This window comes from Nanorana parkeri, unplaced genomic scaffold (genome assembly GCF_000935625.1).
Source record: "Nanorana parkeri isolate BGI_ZX_2015 unplaced genomic scaffold, ASM93562v1 scaffold43, whole genome shotgun sequence".
In the NCBI taxonomy this organism is placed as follows: domain Eukaryota; kingdom Metazoa; phylum Chordata; class Amphibia; order Anura; family Dicroglossidae; genus Nanorana; species Nanorana parkeri.
Genome location: NW_017306311.1, coordinates 814,383 through 830,505, shown reverse-complemented (window position 1 = coordinate 830,505; position 16,123 = coordinate 814,383). Strand labels below are relative to the sequence as shown.

The 16,123-nt window shown below is 39.1% G+C and overlaps 1 protein-coding gene across 3 annotated transcripts in view; it reads right to left on the bottom strand.

The window, feature by feature from the left end:
* Positions 1-16,123, bottom strand: part of RUNX1T1 (RUNX1 translocation partner 1) — a 111,945-nt gene that overhangs the window by 55,168 nt on the left and 40,654 nt on the right. For all 3 annotated transcript variants that reach the window (XM_018572234.1, XM_018572246.1, XM_018572239.1), the window contains exon 2: positions 2,012-2,149. In XM_018572234.1, the coding sequence (XP_018427736.1) occupies positions 2,012-2,126 (115 nt within the window). In that variant the 5' untranslated portion in view covers positions 2,127-2,149. The remainder of the gene's footprint in view (positions 1-2,011; positions 2,150-16,123) is intronic.

Below are 16,123 nucleotides of genomic sequence, written 5' to 3'. Positions count from 1 at the left end.
TCCCTTTTTCCTCCTCAGTTGTCCCTCTTTTTGGTCTGATGTACAGATATCTATGAAAATTTACTATTTAACAACCAAGTGTTATTCTGAGCTAAAATCGTCATCTTATCTACTATATAAAAGCCAATATAAAGGAATACTAATGGTGAAAAAAAAACAATTATGGGTTTAACCAATCATTTTTGTCATATTAACTCTTAATGGTGAGTATAACTGGGGACATGGAAGGGGTGTGTCAATTGCCTATATATACTGTAATTGGGAATGTGACAGGGGTGTTTCCATTACCTATATATAACTTGAGGTATGGCATAGGTGTGTCCATTGCCTATATATAACTGGGGGCATGTTAGGGGTGTGTTGATTGCTTATAGATAAATGGAGGCATTACAGGGGTGTGTTTATTGCCTATACATAACTGGGGGCATGGCAGAGGTGTATCAATTACCTATATAAAACTGGGGATATGTCAAGGGTGTGCCCATTGCATATATAAAACTGTGGGCATGGCAGGGGTGTGTCCATTGCCTATATATAACTGGGGGCATGTCCATTGACTATAAACATCGTGCTGGGAGGTAGGTCACATTTTTTACTACATAATACAGACAGACAGCAGGGTGACTTGATAGTTCTTCAAAATATAACAAATTATATTCTCTATGTAAATATAACATTTACTCAATGGCAACTGGACTTCTTTAATGCAAGTCTACCAGTCTGTTATGACTCACTAAAATAAATACACTCTATATATGGTTTATCTTCTAGCATCAGTCACTTAGCAAAGATGCTAAATGTATTTCAACATTTACAGATTGTCTCCGGATGTAAATCTACATATCTCTATATGACATACAATCATAAAAATATGGGGCAGCAAGTACAAATTAAGATAAAGCATTACTTTTATATTCATTTCATAATGAAAGCTTGAGTTCTCACTGAACGTATACTACGCGTTACCTTACAAATAAACATGTGCAATTCAAGGTGCATTATGTTGCACTGAAAAAAAAAGTAGTGCATGTTCTATTTTTTTTTATTAGCACAACATATTGGAACACAACTGAATGGAGTGGAGTAAACTAGCCCCATTCACACCCATTCATTTTTCGGTGCCCTTCTGTTAGCATCTGTTCGAAAACGTATGGCAAAGCAACAGATCCAGTGTGAATAGGCCTGAAAAGTAATATACAAAAAGTCAAAATGTGCAAGCCTGACCTATTAAGGAAAAAAAGATAAAAATCTGCATTCAATTTCAGCTGTTTATACCCTGTTTCCCTGAAAATAAGACCTACCCCGAAAATAAGACCTAGTTCTATTTTTGGGAATTGCTAAAATATAAGACCTACCCCGAAAATAAGACCTAGTCGTGACCATTCCCAGGGCCGGTGGTGGCATAAGGGGGAAATTGAAGAGCCGCGGGAGAGGCAGGAGAGAATCAGCGGTGCCAACAAAGCCAGCACTAGAGGAAGCGAGGCGGCACTGGAGGGAGCAAAGCCGAGTAAACCGATGCCTCCTCTATAGCGCCGGCTCCTGTTACATGCGTAGTGATACCAAATGCACTCCGCCTGTTATATATTTAATCTGAAATTCCAGATTTAGTTATCATTTTGACATATGGTTTTCACTGATAGTAACCTCATATTATGAATTTTTCATCATAATGGTCAGGTGGCAACTGAAATAATATGCAATTTTTAATTTTTGCTTTTAAAGGCAAGCTTGACCCTCTTGGTCCTTTAATGCGGGAGGCAGACACATCAACCAATAGGAAGGACTTAAATGATAAAGGAAGTGGACAGGCTAAACTTTAAAACACCAAGGTTGCGATTTTCTTCTTAATGCAGCTACACATATCTCTGGAACTAGTTGTCATTCTGAGGGCCTCAGCTTATGCATTTTTCCCATCATAAACTCAGTGTGAATTGCCCAGGTGTATGGCAAGTAGACGTTAACCTATAATCATTATAAACAGTGAGTTTTTTGGAATTAAAGGATTACTCACATGTTGTGGGTGTGAATGAGCTTGTTCTTGGGGCTCCCTGTGTAGTTGGGGGAGGGGGCATTGTTGGAGGTGTCAACCTGGATTGCGTCTTTACATCCACAGGTGAGTCTGGCATTGTGCAACGCTTCTCAGTACGATCTGCAAGGAAACACAAACGAGACATATCATTCTCACTGTGCAAAATATTTCTCTAACTCATAAAAAAATGAAATCCCCAGCCATCAGCATTATTCCAATTGCAATGTATTTATTGTGATTAAGTGAAAACACCCCAGACGGACTTGATATGAAAAACCCCCATCCTGTAATCTTTTAGGGTTTTTAAATTCAGCCTGTACAGATGCTTCTAAGAGGAAGCAATAGCAGCAGCTGAATTCAAAAGCTTTAATGGAAGTATGGATGTGAAAGAAAGGAATGAAAAGGCAGGATGGTAATGAATCCCCATATGACAGCTCTGACAAACCCAAACCTGATGCTGTGTTCTACAGGTGAGCTATTGGCAGCGTTCGGCTTCCTCCCAGGCTTCCCTTGTAAGCAGCACCTGCTGCCCTCTCGGCTGCCTTTTGTTGTGATACTGAGAGACACACGGAGCCTGTGTAACGCTGCGAGTCTCCTGGCCCTATTTCCCACCCTATTTTCTCTTGTTTTATTCCAAAGCAACAATAGATAAATACCATATGTCACATAGTAAAAAGCTTTTTCTTTGTTTACTCAGCAGCGGATTGTTTATACTTGTTCATTAGGGGGGAAAATGCACAAATAGTCCATTTGATGCTGCAGCTTAAAAAGAAAAAGATTACAGGTGTATTCCAATTACTGTAAATATTGCAAGCTGGTGTAATTCACAGTCTGCAGTTCCTGTGTGACAACGTACGATCCAGACGTGTTATTAGTGCTAGAAGAGGTTCATTGTGAACATGGATGGTGGGGAAGGAGAGAACGAGTGGAAGGCGCACATCCCCTATTTTATCCAGGTCCTCCTGTAATGTTATAATGTCTAAGTCCGTGTCTATTACCCTCCCATCCCTATACTCTATTACCCATCCCTATACTCAGGAGTTAAATTTTAAAAATGCATTCAAGTACCTTAACTACAGTAAACTCCCCGTTATACGGCATCCAATGGGATTGGTAGAGTCCGCATAAATGTAGTTTCTGGTTGCTTGAGAGTTACTATTAAAAATAGGTCTAACTAATGTCATACCCCATACTATAGCATATCATAACACAAACTCTGTATTGACTTCGTATTAATATTGAAATGCAGTAATCAAGAGCAAATTAAGACAAATAGACACATGATCGTTTCCAGGATAATACATCAGCAAAACAGAGAGTACACAGGGGATTTTGTTTTCTGGTTAGATGAGAGTTCATGTTAGTTGAATAACGGATAACTGAGGGTTTACTGTATTATCAAAAATGTAACTTATGTGTGTATCATTTGGCTGTAGATCCTCAAATCATCTCTGAATTGGTGCTGACACTGTTCTTCTTCTGGAGGGTGGCTACTTTTGTTCCCCATGGTCCCTGTGTGTGTTGTAAAGTTGTCACAGCTCCAAGCTCACTCCCGTGATGGGCTACAATCTCACATTTAGATTACTCATTTGTATTGAAGTTATAGTCCATCACGGGAGCAAGCTTGGAGCGGTGACTACTTTACAACACACTGTCTAAATTTGAAAAAATTTAGGCAGTTTAAAGGCTCAGGAGGAGGGTGAAAATCATCTCAATCATCCAGCAGTTGGCAATAAAGTCCTCGAAAATACATTTAAGGGGCGCTGGGACTTCAGTGCTTTTTCCAATATTATAAACTGTACTGAAACCTTCAAAAGAAGCTCACTGGATCTGGTAAGATAGCTTTCAAACACACAGGCCTCCCTCAATGGGTACCTGAAAGCAACTTGAGCTATAGACATACACATGAGCACCAAATAGTGCAAAGTGCCTTTAATTGTTCGTAATAATGTCACATAAAAATAGTCACTGGTTTTTGGAGGCAGCAAAACTCCCCCTTCCTCTGGGCATAGAAGAAAGGAATAAAGGCTTGAAAGGACTCAGAGAAAACTATAGCTAAATTAATTTATATTTCATCTTATGCAAAACCTTCTTTTGGATTGAAATAACAATGTAGTCAAAGCAATCTACTGCCAAGCTATTGTGACTCCCTGTCCTTCCTGCACCCTAAGCTGCTGCCCTCTCATGGTTACACTTCTGCCTTTAGGCACATGACTGCATTACAAGTTCACCCACTTATTAGAAAGTTTAATTTAACAAAATGAAAAAAAAAATACAAATAAAGTGAATGCTTTGTTTAAATGCATAGTTTAGGGTGTCACAGAATGGTGGTCAGGATGCTTTCCCTTACAAATTAGTTTATACTTATATTCTATCTGTACTATTAGGAGCTGGAGAATTGCCAGTGGACCCGAATGCCCAGGTTCAATTCCCCTCATATGCATTGGATGTGAAATGGCAGGCATACTGGAAATAAAAACACATAAGACTATATAAATAAACGACACAAATAAAGACAAAATAAAGACACACAATAATTGTTGGCACCAACTGGCCTGCGTGTTTATTATATTCTAATATAATGTAGCAAACCATATCATTCTTATATGCTGAAATAATAAATAGCCTTGCCTAAAAAGCTCTGGATAATCAAAACAGAATAAACAAGTAATGACCCTTTAAATATTGTCCCTCCAGCACTATGCTGGATGACCAGCCCCACTAACAAACAAAAGTCCATAACAAGTTGGAAAAAAGGACCAGGAAAGGCACCACAGGAATGGCTTCAGAGGTCTACATAAATTACAGAGGCGAACGCCAAATACATCCAATGAAGCCCCAAGAGGGCTCAACCAGCAAGTTTCTACCTGCAAAACTCAAACTCAGTAGCACTGTGCCCTCCTGCCTCATCCCATGGAGGCTTTGTTATTAACTATAGCCCCTCCATGACATGAAATACTGATTACACAGGGAAACAAATTATTATTCACAAAAGGAAAAAGAAAATAAAAAAATTACCTACCGACATTTTATCTTGACAAGAAAGGCTTATATTTGGCATCATCAAACTGTGGCCCTGCAGCCTTGCCAGATGAGAATTGCCAAGTCCCAACTGTTGGCTGGATATTTATCGCCCCTCGGTAACTAGCAAGGCACATGTCTCCCTGCTACACATTCTCATCAAATACTGTCAATAGGTCTGAATTATGCTGGGTTACTAAGGACTGGATATAACAAGATCTCCCTGTAACTTTTTAATTCCTCTCCAGCCACAGAGCCTCTCCTTCTAGAAGCATTCCAGCCTCACGTAGACATAAAAAAAAACACAAAGGCTTTTCACTGGTTTAGCTCATTCTTTGTGGGTCAAGTTGGTTTAAATGAATAAACAATGGTGTCTTCATCTGGAACCATTAGCTAAAGGATCTCAGAAGTGGGCTGAGATGATGCCTAACACCTGTGTACTAGATTTTCTCAGCAAGCTATTAAACTAGAGGCAAATTCAACCCTCGGCTGCACAGAGGATAAGTGTGTGGCTCCTGATGAAGATGATGGAACAAGGCCAAAAGAAAATTCATTTGACGGCAATGTTCATTTAAATAGGTACAAGCCGATGACAGACAAACTGTAAAACTTAGAAAACACATACTTCGACGAGAGCAGCTATTGAAGAACAGAACGCTGTACAGGTTTACGTTTGACAGAATTTTACGATTTTGCCCAATTGCAGAAAAGTGACAGGCTTCCTTGTGAGAAGAACCCCCCGCCTGCTGATACTCACCTTCACTGCACTCCCCTGCCCCAGCAGGTTCTACAGTAAACACCAATCCTTCTTACTATGGAAGAGCAAGTGTCTTCCACCAAGTATGAAGTCCTCAGGCCAGAGCAACTATGTGAGGAGGAGGAGAAGGAAGAAGTTAACCCTGGGTAAGTTCTGACACAGAATTTAGAAGTGGTTAGGACTCCCACCTCTGAGCAGCAAGCTACCGTGGGGCAGTTGAAGATCGTTGGTCTGGGGGAGCGAGATTTGTGTCCTGCTTAAGGAGTCTACCCCTCTGAGCAAAATGGACATAGTAGGTCTATTGAAAATGGACAGATAAATCAGGCAGTTGCCTACAGCAACCATATACCAGTTTTGCAAATTAAAGCAATCATCTAAATTGTTGCCCTGAACAACACCTCTGCTTTTCCCTTCCACCAATACATTTACCTACAAAACTAGTAAATTCATAAACATATAACAAATGAACAACCTCATCTTCCAGAAAGCAAATCCATCTTCTGCTCTGCCCTTTACCGTATCCCTCTCTGCTCACCTCAGCCAACCTTTGCATCATTGCCAGTCATGGAATAAATTGCTTTTAGCTCAGTCTGCTACAGACTGAAGGTGACAATTAATGCTCACCAACTAAATAAACCCAAGTATTCCTCTCCTGCCAAGGAAATAAAGATAGCACAACATTTGCCAGAACGTGTATACAGATAGCAGAGAGAATGCTGGTCCATCTGGAATGCATTCTGCTAACACTCACTCTGAACTATAGTAGGAGACTGCTCAGAGACTCAGATTTGAAACATGTGGGACCAGTAAAGGGAGGAGGGTTCATTTCGGCAGAGATCTTTGTACAGAAATAAGGCACAATGTGTATCCTCTAATTTGACTATTTACAACAAAACATCATTCTGTCATTTGGAAACCATCCAGCTAATCTGTTTTCACTTAAAGAATTATCCAGTAAAAGACTCTTGTTTAGAATAAAAGATGTATCTGCCAAGGATGCAAGATGGCTGCACAGTGGTGATATAGTGGCTAAAACCAGCTTTGCTACTTGGCTGTCACTTGGAAATGAGCTTCCTAATCTGTTCCCTGTGAAAAAATTATCCAGTAAATGGCTGTCATTAAGAAAAAAAAAAACCTATCTGCCAAGGAAACAAGATGGCCACACAGTGTGGTCAAAATGTCTCATGCTAGCCTTTACCACATGCTGGACAATGAGACAACAAAAAACTGGTACCCATGATGTAGGTATGGTATTGTTTTTTATTTGGGCCCCCCTTTCCCATCTTTCTGTGGACTATGGCTTTAGGCATGTTATTTTTATGACACATTTAAATAACACATTTTAATATGTTTTTGGTATCGTACTAGGGCTTTTGTTGCATGTTCTAGGTTGATTAAATAAAGAACTGGCAAGGATTCCATCAGGCTTCTACCAAGGATCTTGGCTGTCAGTCAAGATCTAGCTTAGAGTGGAGACTCAAGTCTGACCAACCAGAACTGAAACCCAAAGGTCATTGAATGAAAGCCAAAATGATACCATCTGCTCCTCGTTTTACATCCAGAGAAATCAGTTCATGATGGAGATACATAGTGATATAATGGGCCAGACTTAATCCTCATACACGCAAACAAGCCTCTGGTGAAGTAGGAGATTTAGAAATAAATTTAGGAATATGTTCTAAGCATGCAAAGGATTGTGGCATTTGTTTTGGATTACAGCACAAAAAAGAAAAAAAGAAAGAAAAATAAAGAGAAACTACAGGATAGAGAATAATAGGGTCATTTCACAGAGTGGAGTAAGTTACTTTAACTACATTCGTTATTTCAGCTCACATTTTCTCTTCAAAATTTTCATTTTAGAAATTAACTATCACAGGTATATAATTGGTATGTTTTATACTCACCTCATAGAACCTTACAATTATCACCAGTCAAAATCGAATGGCATTTTACCAATCAATAACCTTGGACATAATCTTTATGAATTGGCCATAAATAAAAAAATATTCACATACAGTTTCATGGTTCTGGTGACCTCTGCTACACTCTGTGGCAGATGAAAGAATTACAGAGTAGGATATTTAAGGGGTGCCAAATTGCAAAAGCAAACAAATCAACAAGCTGTACACACTGATAGTACATACTGTACATCATACAGTTGAACATTGTCTATTTTATACAACACAAGTGACTGCTCTTTCCATTGTTCTGTCACATACAAACATCCCAATAAAGCTTAAGCAGCATGGTATCTTCCCGTGTCACTCATCCACAATTTCCAGTAGAACTAGGGCCAAAATCTATTTCTTACTTTTTAAATGTGGACTATACTTTGTCTGCTCTATAGTAAGATGTTCGATGTGGAATTTAATGAGTCCAAGATTCCTGAAATGAGAGTAGAACGCTGCCCTGCGCTGTTGTGCTGTGTTTACGCATAGTTGGAGAACACATATCATTAACTGTCTCCTGGGCTAAATGAAGGGCCTTTGATCAAGCTAACAGTTGACATGAGTGTTGGGTCCTGCTCTGTAAGAAAGAGTCTGGCCTCCATCCTGGGTCTTTTTACCAATAAGTGTTTCCAAGATCAAGCTCTTCCTCTGTAAATAAGACCCACAACTCACTAACGTGTCAGGAACGGTTTGGTAAAATATAAATTATATCATTTATTCAGTATGTGTGGTTACAAAGAACAGTTAAACAATGTCTCCGAACCACCACAGCCATGTGCTGTGTCTCCAGGTCAAAGGTACCCTGGATGTTTACCTTATGGAAACAATATGGAATCTATAAGCATTTCAATTGGGACTTTAATGTCAAATCTCATGTTTTTTTTTTCCTTTCCCAGATGGAAAAAATATATTGCACAGTATTCATTCACAGATGTCAGCCACATTAAACACTTCCATATGTCTAGGAGGACGAGTTTGCTCTCACACAAAAAAGTAAACATTTTAATATTTATGTTTTAAGGAATTCATGGACATATGAAAATAGTTAATGCGTGTTCCATTGTCTGACTGAAGGGTAGGAAAAATTCAAAGGATTGTACAAAGCCTTTGTCCTGTATACTAACGCTGTATTTTTCTTTTATTCATTTATATAGCGACAGCAAACGCCACAGAAAGTACACAGACCATTACCGTCAATTCTTGCATCTGAAGTAGCATACAATAAGGTCCTTGTCCTTATTCATATAACTACATGCACCCACAAGGGTTACTTTAGGTGGAAGCCTGTTGTTTCTGCATTGTAGGCGGAAACTAGAACACCCAGAAAACCCCCCACACACAACACAGAGGGAATACAGACATTCCATAAGATAGGTTTCCTCATGGCAAGGCAAACAGGAGTAGCATTGAAAGCATGCTAAATATATTGATTTGCCACCATTCAATCCATTTCTAAACTGAAGAACATACATGTATTATATTGCAGCTCACCAATACTTAAATGTGAAGGCTGCACTAGTTTTCCTTTTTTAAGTTTTTTTACACTTGATTTTATCCTGGCGATCCTGTCAGAAACACACTTCCTTTCCTAGAGTGACAACGCTCACTCACTGTATTGAATCTATGGAAAAGCAGCATTGGCACCCTAGAAAGAAAGTGTGATAGTCATAAAAACAGAAACAGAATGCATTGGCTAGTGCACATAAAACCACTTTAATGAATATAAAGTAAAATGATGCAATTACAAAAAAGTTACATAAAGTCAAATCATCCCAAGAAGCACCAGGTCACAGCAACAAATGCTGAGACACTTTGACTAGATAGCCGGCAATAGGAGAAGATGAACACCGAGATGGATGCTCTGAGAAGGACAAAAGAAGCACCATGCGGAAGTAACTACAAAACCATTCCAAGCTTGTACAAAAAAGGAAGAGGGGGGGCCCTATTTTTATCCTAAATGGTTGAGTACCAGTACTGACATGTTTCAGGGCCATGGCCCTTCATCAGGGTCTTGAACTGTATTGTAACTGTACTGTTTCCCTTTTTTTGTTGTGCAAATTGTATATAAATCGTAAATAAAATTAATATCAACATTCAGCACAGGTAGAAAGCAGAGGAAGTTATCAGCTTACATGATTTCTGACAGATTTAACAGGTATTGAATATAATATCTAAATCTGCTGATCATCTTAGCATGCACTTTTCACTGTAGGTATCCATCTGTTTATGTTTAGTTTTCTTTTTACAAAAGGGCATTATCTGAAATCTTTGAAATGGTAGCACTGCCCAGAGTGACAAATTCTAGTTTTCAACACAAGAAAATGCAACATAATGCAACATAAGATAACATAATACTCCAAACTCTAATTACAGCAATTAACACAAATGATATAGCTAAAGAAACAGCATTAACCATACATGGCACGGTGGTCATAAAAAAAAGCAAAGTATTGTGGTAATTAAGCTCACATAATTCTCATTGTTGTAGTCCATACGGTATAACAATTTACGGCTGTGAATGTGATGCTTTGAAATCATCAGTCTCAAGTTCAGAGAGACTAAACTGTCTGGCGAGCCAATGTGACCGCTGCAGACCAAGGAAGATAAATCCAGAGCGAATGCCAGCTGTACAATGTTCTCCTTTCACAGTAATAAATGGGACTTGTCTAATTAGATGTGCAGATGTTAACAGCACTGCTGGCCATCGTGAAACATTTCAAGAATCTTGTAAGTGCTGACAATACTAGTTTGGATTACCCACACTGCCTCCCACATCCCTCTTTAGAAACCTAAGCCTGTTGTAGTGCTTTGAAAAGTTAAGTGTTGAGGAAGCAGTGAAAACATGTCATGTCTTAGAGGCTGATGTTCTAGTACAGCTGATGCACAGCAATAGCGGCAACAGGTTGTCAGTCCATACTGTGCCAAGTCTATCATGTGACCTTAGCCTAGGCATGTCACCAAAAAAGTGTACTTCAGTGAAAGTGACTAGGGACTCGGCTAAAGGAAACCTCTTTAGTCTTTTGCTATGCAAATACCTAATTTTTACTGTAGTCTAGCATTTAGGGTCTGTCCACCTAAAATCTATATTTAAAATACAGATGGAGCCTAGTCGAACAAGTCAGGCCTCGGTTTCCTATGTGGCTTGGATACCCACTTGAAATATCCCAACCATAATTTCTTACTTTGTTCATGTTCACCTGGGAGTTTTGGGTGTTTTGGCCCACCTTTGTGTTTTCTAACTTTTCCTGTTCACCACAGAATAAAATTAATAATAAGAGAAAAACAAGAGCAATGACCACATAATGACCACAGCAGTTATGCAGACTCACCAATAGAGCCCCCAACAGATAGAAGAAATTGTCAGAGGGTTTAAATCTCTGGAATCTACCAATAATGAAATATCAGCTTTGTGAGGACAGACATTTTGTTAACGTTTTGTTTATTAAGGAGTATATTAATATTATTATTATTATACAGGATTTATATAGCGCCAACAGTTTGCGCAGCGCTTTACAAAACAAAGGGATACAGTATAGTAAATAAAAATGAAGAAGGCATCATGTGAACATACACGATTTAATTCAGGTCTTGCCAATTCAGAAACCTCAGAATAAATTGCACAAATGCGAATTAAACGGTCTAAAACATTTGCAACTGGGCAATCATACAATCATATAATCAACCATGTAATACAGCAATAGAAAGCATTAACAAAACTCTAAGCTTACAATCCATATAAGAGCTTTAGTTACATCAGAAGATTTGCTAATATCAAATATAAATAGTAATGTATGCCCCTTGGAATATATTATTTGGAAGATAAATTAATGGATGGATTAGTCATTGTATACAGTGCAGTTCCATTCAACAATGGCCCCACCTTCCCTCCAGCCAAAGTTCAAACGGGAAGCCTGCACACTTTTGTAATGTTTTACAATCCTAAACTGGCCATATAAAGTTAGAATTCCTGTGGATCGGCTAAAATTCGAACAGTGAGTGGATCCGCTGGCTCAACAAAAGTAACCGGGCCAATCAGCTGCAGTCACAGGTATTCTGATAGCCAGCGCCCACAAGTCTGGCGGGGAGGAATTCCTCCATACATGCTGTTTAGTGTGGATAGAGGAATCTGTTAGATTTATTTTGTTCAGCCTGCAGCCATACACTAATATATTAGTGTATGGTCAGCTTTATTCTGACTGGGCTCTCCTTTAACACACCACAAATGGACCTAGCTTGCATAGCAATGCTGGAAAGCAAAACTCAGACACGAGCACATACATATAGAAAACACAAGTCTCCCGTGTGCCAATATGCTGTATGAATTAGTGGGAAAATAATTAAAATATAATGCTTTTAAGCAGGCTAATAAATAGCCCAGACGCTGTTAAACTGATTATGAACCTGTCTGGGGTCAAACACTCACTTACACTGTGCAATAATGATGTTCTTTCTGCACAGCCTTTAAACGCTTCATGTTATTTACAAGCTCTACTGTAAGTGTTGACAGGCTAATCCCACTGATGCCTATTGCTGTACATCTCTGTGCTCCTTGAAGGGTGACACCAGGGTAATTCTGTCTCTGGGATCCATTAGAATTCCAATTCAGCAGGCCAAGTGAGACAAATAAAAATTCCAAACTAAGTGTATATAAAACCTATGCCTTTCTTATTTGGGCAATGTTACAGCTGTTTAGCAAAAATTATATGTACGACTAAACATTATCTATGTAATTTCATATATATCAGTGTTGCAAATGGAAACAGACTGAACCAAGAAAATAAAACTCAGCTCTTTTAAGGCAACCACAAATTGTTCTACTCTGTTTCAACATGAGCTGTGGATAAAAAATGTGTATGGTTGTCTGGGTTTGATCCTAAGTCATACCCATGAAAGCCTTCACATACTAAAGCAGATTGCCTAAAAATAGACCTGTCATGATAACCATAGTGGTGCTGCCATTGTTGACCCCATTACACAATGCTGGTTGGTTGGCTACTATGCAACATCAATGACTGCATTACTTACTGACTCCCCAATCCAGAACAAGTGTGTAATTTAGAAAGGATGGAGAAGAGTCAGAAGATTACAGGAGAAACAATATTGGGACATTTTGGGAACTATGAATAATGATCTATTCTTGACAATTTCCCCCACTCTTTATTCAAATTGCATTAAAATCCAATAAAAATGAGGGTGGTATTTCTATAACATACCATATATCACTACCTCCTCCCCGATCCCCATCATAGAGGAGGTTTCTTGTTGTAATCATATGTCTTAACAGGGGTAGTGGATCCCCCCCCCCCCCCATAAAGGTCTTGTTGAACAGACATATGGTTGTCTATGTATTGGAGAAGAATGAAAAATCCTTATCTGCATATTTGTTCCAGGTCTTGACTTAAAGCAAGAGAGTCAGCAGGATAGCCAGGCAACTAACATATTTAGAAAATGTTAGTAATGGCAGCCTCCATGTTCGCCTATTCTTTCTGCTCTGCTTTAAAATGTTCATATAGCATCCACCAGACTTGAGGACCTCTGATGCAGCTTACGGATTGTGGTCTGAATACAAACTAAGAAGGTCATTCACTTTATTATGTTCTGTGTTTTTGGTAAAGGAACCCATATGGTGCACCCAATATGTCTCCCAGCCAGCCCATTTTAAATAAGTACAAATGAAGTCTGTGTCTGAGCATTTAGATTTTCTTTTATACTCAATCTGCTACTCTCCACCATGGGTAGTAGAAGCAACATTAACACACAGTGGGTGAGTTGGTCATCAGCATATTACCTGCTCAACTATTGCAAATAAAAATGATTGGAAAACACAATTTTAATACCTCATTTCAACAGTCCATTAGCCCAAGGTAACCAATCAGGTTTCTATTTAATATAGCTTAGCAAAAAATAAACATGATTGGCTTGTTCATGCCCTTTGTACATAGTCATGGGACAGACTGTGCAGCCTTGTATGTCAAAATATTGTCCTTTTTTACCAGGTACACCATTCAAAACAGAAAATTTACCAGCACTCTGCAATAAAAGCCATGAAAGGTGACATGTGTCTAATAAAAGATCTGCATACACAGAATCCACATGTCAAGGTTCTTCTGCGGCCACACTCTGCTTTACATGAGTACTGACATATTCAGGAATGAATACAGTAAAAGCGTGATTACTTGGAGATGTAACCATTGACTTACACAAGACAGACCTCTAGCAAGACTCCACCAAACACACCAAAATAGAAAATAAAGAAGTACGTTACACATAATTTCCCAGCATGAAGCAGCAAAAAGGGCCTAATTTATAATAAAAACAGGTCTGTATTGTGAACATAATGAATTCCAGTCCTGATGTGCATCTCCCTTTCTAGTGTTAACCACAAAATACGAAGGTGCACAACACTGCACTAAAGCAGCAAAGAAAACCTATTAAAACGGATTATAATTTATCAAAATACATGTCCGTATTGGGAACATGGTAATTTATTCTACCATTGTGCACCTCTCTTTCTGGTTATGAACTCACTGGGCTGCTGCCATTTTCTACTTCTGATCCCTCCTATGTTATTGTTCCATAGGGTGAAAATTGGTAGCCTCTAGATTAGCCTGTCCTCAATGTATTTATTGCTATATGTGTCTCAAATAGGTTTGGGTATATGGCACAGAGAAGTCTTGATGTCACATGCAGCTTTCAAGCATATTTGCAAATGTAAGCAGTTGAGTCCCTTGTTTGTATTATACGTAACACATAGGGGTTAAAGGGTTTCTTTGCCTGTGATAGGGCAGTGTGTGCATTTAGTGAATTGCCCCTCCAATCCTGCATTTCCCTAGCTGCTTGTAAATTGATTGAGCAGCTTGCCCTTTACTCTTTGTGTTTCCTAATTAGACGGCAGTCCTTTTAATCTGAACGTACCAGTATGTTACAAATACAGTGATTAAAAGTCTTACTGAAAGAAATATATAGCAAGACCGGAGATGTTATTATTGGCTGAGTTGTATTTCTGTACCATCCCTTGCTATACATTAGACTGAAAACCTTTTCTTTGGGATAACTTACCTCCTTGCTAAGGGCACAGCAGAAGCAGTCATTCAGCCCCTGGGGAGAGGAGCTGGATGACTTGAACATTTTGCTGATGCACGGCTGGCTTCAGTCCTGAATTCCAATAAAAAAACAGAAAATGACCCTCAATTATCTCTGCACATGTTGGTATAACAGCCCGCTTATCAATGGCAAATTGCCAGTTACTGTGAAAAATCTTATACATAGCATAATCCTGTTAACGATTGATTTTGGGGGAGTAAAATGAGCAGACTTCTATTGCAGAAACACATATCAGAACAAATCCGCGGCAAGCACAATTTAAAATCATTATATGGACAGGCTGAAGGACTGCATGCAGATAGCAGTGTTCACGCTGAATACAAACTGGATTCTAATGCAATTAGGAGGGTGAAGCATAACCAGAGAATAAAAAAAACTCAGCTGCACACACACAGATGTATATATTTTACTCCCACGTGTTTCCAGAAGTGCGACAACGTTCAATATGTAGAACCCCATAACTTTCAATGGTCCCCAATTACACGTTGTGTTGTCTGTCACGCTAAGCTCAAAAAAATACATGAGCTTCACGTGACAAAAATTTAATTGTTAATTTTTGTGCCTGAAAATGCTCAAGCGTGAATGGGAGTTTAAGATCATCAAGGATGCCGTTTCTTACTCAAACCCACAACCCAACACCCTCCCAAAATACACAGCAGAAGGCATTGCTGTTATATGTTCCCCTAAATTGAAGAATATAATTCCAGACTCAAAAGCGCGGAGGGGGCTCCATTGATTGCTCTATGGCAAGCGTTTGTATCACCCTGGCTATAGGCATAACACGGAGGTCAGACTTTGCAGCATGATCTTACTGCTAATCAACACTTCTGGTGCCAAACGTCTTCTTGGACAACAATTGCGAATGGCTGAAAAAAAAATCCATCTAGGTTGGTCAACTATTCCCTAACAGTAGATGTAAGTGAATTACTTTCACATTTCTTAATAATTTTCTGCATCTCAGTGTTGTTGATCTACTCCAGCCTCTTCCTGGCTACATACACTAATTCCAGCTTCAGATGCACATTATTACCAAGGACCAGATTGCTCATAATGAAAATGGTGGGCCATGCCTGTGAAATGTGCGTGGCATGGTAGTCTTCACCAGGACCGCATGTGACAAGATGCCAACGCATGAGAACAACTGAGAGAGAGTTGCCATCCCATAGCAGGAAACGCCTGAACAATTACTTTGATGGCAGGATCACCAGGGGTTTTGTTTAATGAAAGCTGTGGATCCAAAACCACAATAAATAAACATTTAAT